This window comes from Labrus mixtus, chromosome 3 (genome assembly GCF_963584025.1).
Source record: "Labrus mixtus chromosome 3, fLabMix1.1, whole genome shotgun sequence".
Lineage (NCBI taxonomy): Eukaryota > Metazoa > Chordata > Actinopteri > Labriformes > Labridae > Labrus > Labrus mixtus.
Window position 1 is genome coordinate 35165209 of NC_083614.1, and position 5000 is coordinate 35170208.

General features: G+C 42.7%; 1 protein-coding gene across 1 annotated transcript in view; it reads right to left on the reverse strand.

Annotated features, from left to right (window-relative positions):
- Positions 1–1581: 1581 nt before the first annotated feature.
- wdr18 (WD repeat domain 18) overlaps positions 1582–5000 on the reverse strand; it is a 23848-nt gene continuing 20429 nt past the window's right edge. Inside the window, exons 8-10 of the mRNA XM_061034779.1 lie at positions 2968–3131; positions 2825–2893; positions 1582–1814 (exon numbers count right to left, since the gene is read on the reverse strand). Coding sequence (XP_060890762.1) covers positions 1686–1814; positions 2825–2893; positions 2968–3131 — 362 coding nt within the window. The 3' untranslated portion in view covers positions 1582–1685. The remainder of the gene's footprint in view (positions 1815–2824; positions 2894–2967; positions 3132–5000) is intronic.

Below are 5000 nucleotides of genomic sequence, written 5' to 3' on the forward strand. Positions count from 1 at the left end.
TCTTCTTCGCTGCTACGTCCACGTCCGTCATATTCACCGCTTTGAATCAACCAATCACTGAGTTGTATCCACTCCTAAACTCACCTGCTGCGCTGTCATTGGCTGGAGGAAACACACCAGCTCCGCCCAGAAACGTCCCGAGTCAACCGTTACAAAGCAGAACAGTAAAATCCAGTCAGAGGACAGAGTCTCTGCAGACACAGTCACCACCACACATGTACGGAGGCCCAGAAGGGACGATGGAGCAGCTTCACTTTAACTCTGTTTTATTTTGAAGGGGGAAGCTGCTGTTTTATTTTGAAGGAGGAAGCTGCTGTTTTATTTTGTAGTAGGAGGCTGCTTTATTTTATTTTGAAGGAGGCTGCTGACTCTACCTACTATCTGCTGTATACTGTTTAGTACCTACTATCTGCTGTTTACTGTTTAGTATCTACTATCTGCTGTATACTGTTTAGTATCTACTATCTGCTGTATACTGTTTAGTACCTACTATCTGCTGTATACTGTTTAGTACCTACTATCTGCTGTTTACTGTTTAGTACCTACTATCTGCTGTATACTGTTTAGTACCTACTATCTGCTGTTTACTGTTTAGTACCTACTATCTGCTGTATACTGTTTAGTATCTACTATCTGCTGTATACTGTTTAGTATCTACTATCTGCTGTATACTGTTTAGTATCTACTATCTGCTGTTTACTGTTTAGTACCTACTATCTGCTGTATACTGTTTAGTATCTACTATCTGCTGTATACTGTTTAGTACCTACTATCTGCTGTTTAGTATCTACTATCTGCTGTATACTGTTTAGTACCTACTATCTGCTGTATACTGTTTAGTACCTACTATCTGCTGTTTAGTATCTACTATCTGCTGTATACTGTTTAGTACCTACTATCTGCTGTTTAGTATCTACTATCTGCTGTATACTGTTTAGTACCTACTATTCAGTAGGCAGATATTTGTTCCTACTTCTGATTCATTCAGTATGGAAGTGGCGTCATTTACGTTTCCCGAACCGGCCGCATTCACCCGTTTAAAACATTTTTTGTTTATCTTTATTCAAAAAGAGTAATGCTCATATACAGTCAGGTAAACAAAAAACAATATCACAATGTAAATCAAGTAAAAGATTAAATAACTAAATAACATACAGTACATAAAGAACAAATGAAAGACAGTAATATACAGAATATAAAATAAACCAATAAAGACTCATTTAAATAGTGAAATCATTATTTAAATGGAGGGGGAAAGGTTTTATAATAATGCAGATATTTGTTTTATTTTCTGTTGTTAATTTAAAGTAGTGATTTCAGTCGGGACTTTAACTGTAGATTAAAAATGTATTAAATTAATCCACGCTCGTTTGTTTTGATTTGGAGGCGGACATGACGATTTACATTTAATTTCGCACAGCATTGTGGGTAAAATACAATTAATTTCCTGAAAGGAAGCATCCGATCCATACTGCATGAAACCAGGAAGTTAGTATCCATACTGAAATGTTCAGTATACTGAGGTGTGGATATTCAGAAACTTCCTCTGTCTTTAATAATGAACTCACAGCAGACAGGAAGTCATAGAAAAAACAAAAGCTTTTATTTTGAAACAAGGAAAAGTCACAGGACATTGTGTTGGTTTCTGTGTATGTGTGTACATTGTGTACATTGTGTGTGTGTGTCTATGTGGGCTTGGTGAGCAACTGGCTGCTGAAGTCGTAAAGATCTTTGTTGACTTTCTTCAGAGTTTGAACTTCTTCTTCCAGCTCGGAAACACGAACCTTCGAATTCTCCCCGTCACCGAACACAGACTGCAACACACACAGACACACAGAGACACACTCACACACACACACAGACACACAGAGACACAGACACACACTCACACACACACAGACACAGACACACACTCACACACACACAGACACACAGAGACACAGACACACACTCACACACACACAGACACACAGAGACACAGACACACACTCACACACACACAGACACACAGAGACACACACAGACACAGACACACACACAGACACACACAGACACAGACACACACCCACACACACACACACACACACACACACACACACACACACACACAGACAGACAGACACACAGACACACACACACACACACACACACACACACACAGACAGACAGACAGACAGACACACACACACACACACACACACACACAGACAGACACACACACACAGACACACAGACACACACAGAGACACAGACACACACACACACACACACACACACACAGACACACACACACACACACACACACACACACACAGACACACACACACAGAGACACACAGACACACACAGAGACACAGACACACACACACACACACACACACACACACACAGACAGACAGACAGACAGACACACACACACACAGACACACACACACACACACACAGACAGACAGACACACACACAGACACACACACACACACACAGACACACTCACACAGACACACACTCACACACACCCACACACACACACACAGACACACACACAAATATTTTCAAACTGGTGCAACTTTTTCCCCATTGTAAGAGTGTGTCTGTGTGTGTGTCTGTGTGTGTGTGTATGTGTATGTGTGTGTCTGTGTGTGTGTGTATGTGTATGTATGTGTATGTCTGTGTGTGTGTGTGTGTCTGTGTGTGTGTATGTCTGTGTATGTCTGTGTGTGTGTGTATGTGTATGTATGTGTGTGTGTGCAGTTCTGAGGGGGATGTTCAAACACGTCACATCACGTAACCTTAATAAATCCTCACAAGCCCCGCCCCCCTCACCTTGTCTGTCACAGCGTTGATCAAAGCATTCAGCCTATCAGCTTTCTGCAGGTATGACTCCTCCTCTTCCTGAAAACAAGGAAAGAGCCTTTCAAAATAAAAGCCTCTATGAGATAAAGGTATCGTCCACCCTGCAGACTTACCTGTGAGTAGAGTCCGAGCCGTACACACACCTCCCCCGCCTCCCCCCCGTCGCCCTCAGCGGTGTGAAGGTGTCGGCTGAAGCGCGGCAAAGGGAGGGCGGGCCGACTGTCGGGAAGAAACATGTTCGCCGGAGCCGCCATGATGATGGCGTTTGTCACTGGACCTGCACAGAAAGAGGAAGTGATGTCAGAGACCAAAGGACTGTTCATGTTTCTGTTACCATGGAGACGGTGAAGAGTGGGGTTCATTCAGAGCTGCAGGAAATCAATATTTAATGTTTTTTATTTAATTATTTATACAAAGGCTGAATTATTGATTAGTGATCAAACACTGACTCTCCATTGGCTGAGAACCAACAACCACCACCACTAACCCTAACCTGTGGGGAGGAGCTAAGCCTGTGGGGAGGAGCTTAGCATGTGGGGAGGTGCTAAGCCTGTGGGAGGAGCTTAGTGTGTGGGAGGAGCTAAACCTGTGAGGAGGAGCTAAGTCTGTGGGGAGGAGCTAAACCTGTGAGGAGGAGCTAAGTCTGTGGGGAGGAGCTTAGCATGCGGGGAGGGTGGCTGTAGCTAAACAGAGACTGCACCCTCACATCAGCATGAACCAGCTGCAGAAAACAATTAAAACACGACATTTAAAAGTTCGTATTTTATTTGAGACATCACTGAAGGGTTAAAAAACAAAAAATCTCCAGCAGAGCAAAATGTCGCTGCTTGTAACATGAACTCCAGCAGCGAGAGAGAGAGAGAGTGCAGACCGGCCAAAGTGTCAGTCGTAAATGTAGCTCGGACACCTGGTCAGGTTAAGTCCGTACAGGAAACACTTTCAGGGCTAATTTAAATTTCAGGTTGAAAATAAACAGAGCTTCCTGTTTTGAATCCTGAATTCAACTTAAAAAAACTTCAGATCATAAAAAGATCAGAACACACTCTAAAAGTCATTTCAGTGTTTAAAGAATGAAGTTGCCTTTTCAGTATCTTTCAGGTCTTTAAGGAGCCGTCCTTCATATCACTCGTCAAACATTCATACTGCTGCAGCTTTCTGCTCTTCAGTCCATGAGCTGGACGGCCCAACATCGAGAGCAACTCTGAACATCAAAGTTTGATATCAAGAGTCCAACAGAAACTTTAGACAACCAAAAACTACAGAAACAAACTACAAAAACATTTAAAAACTACAGAAACAGTCAAACCTACAAAAGACTTCAAACTTCTCAACATGTTGAATATAAAAATGAATTCAGTTCTCCAACAGTTCAGATTTATTCTAACATCAGTTTTGTCTTTTGAATATTTTCCTGTATGCGTCTGAAACCAGCCAAAGATCCTTTGTGAGGAAACGACGTCTCTCTCCTTATTGAACATTCTATTCACTGATCAGCTCAGTGACTCACGTTTCAGGTGTGTCAGTCAGTGAACTAACCCTTATCTTCAGCTGAGTTTCACGTTAATATCACATTAAAAGTGAATCAAGGTGGTGGTGCATGGGTTAGCACTGTTTCCTCACAGCAAGACGGTTCCTGGTTCGAATCCCTATTGGGCAGAGCCTTTCTGTGCAAGTTCTATACTGATAGTCCGTCTTCCTCCCACAGTCCAAAGACATTCTGGTTAGGTTAACTGCTGACTCTAAATTGTCTGTAGGTGTGAATGTGAGTGTGTCTGGTTGTCTGTCTCTATATGTCAGCTTTGTGATTGGCTGGTGACCAGTCCAGGGTGTAACCCCGCCTCTCGACCAATGACAGCTGGGATCAGCTCAGACCCCCCGCGACCCCGAACAGGAAAAGTGGTATAGATAATGGATGGATGGGTAACTGGAATATTTCTGCTGTAGGTTTATTTCTGCCTGAGCAGCAGGCGTGTGAAACTCTTCATATACAGAAACACGATGTGAGCTGAATATGTAATTCTGAGCTCTGACTCGTCTCTGAAAATCTGTTTTTATTTCACAGAAAAATCTGATACTGAACACCTGAATAAAACATGGAGACGCCTGAGAGAAGAAGAGCAAGGCGAAGAAATGAAAACAAGAGACA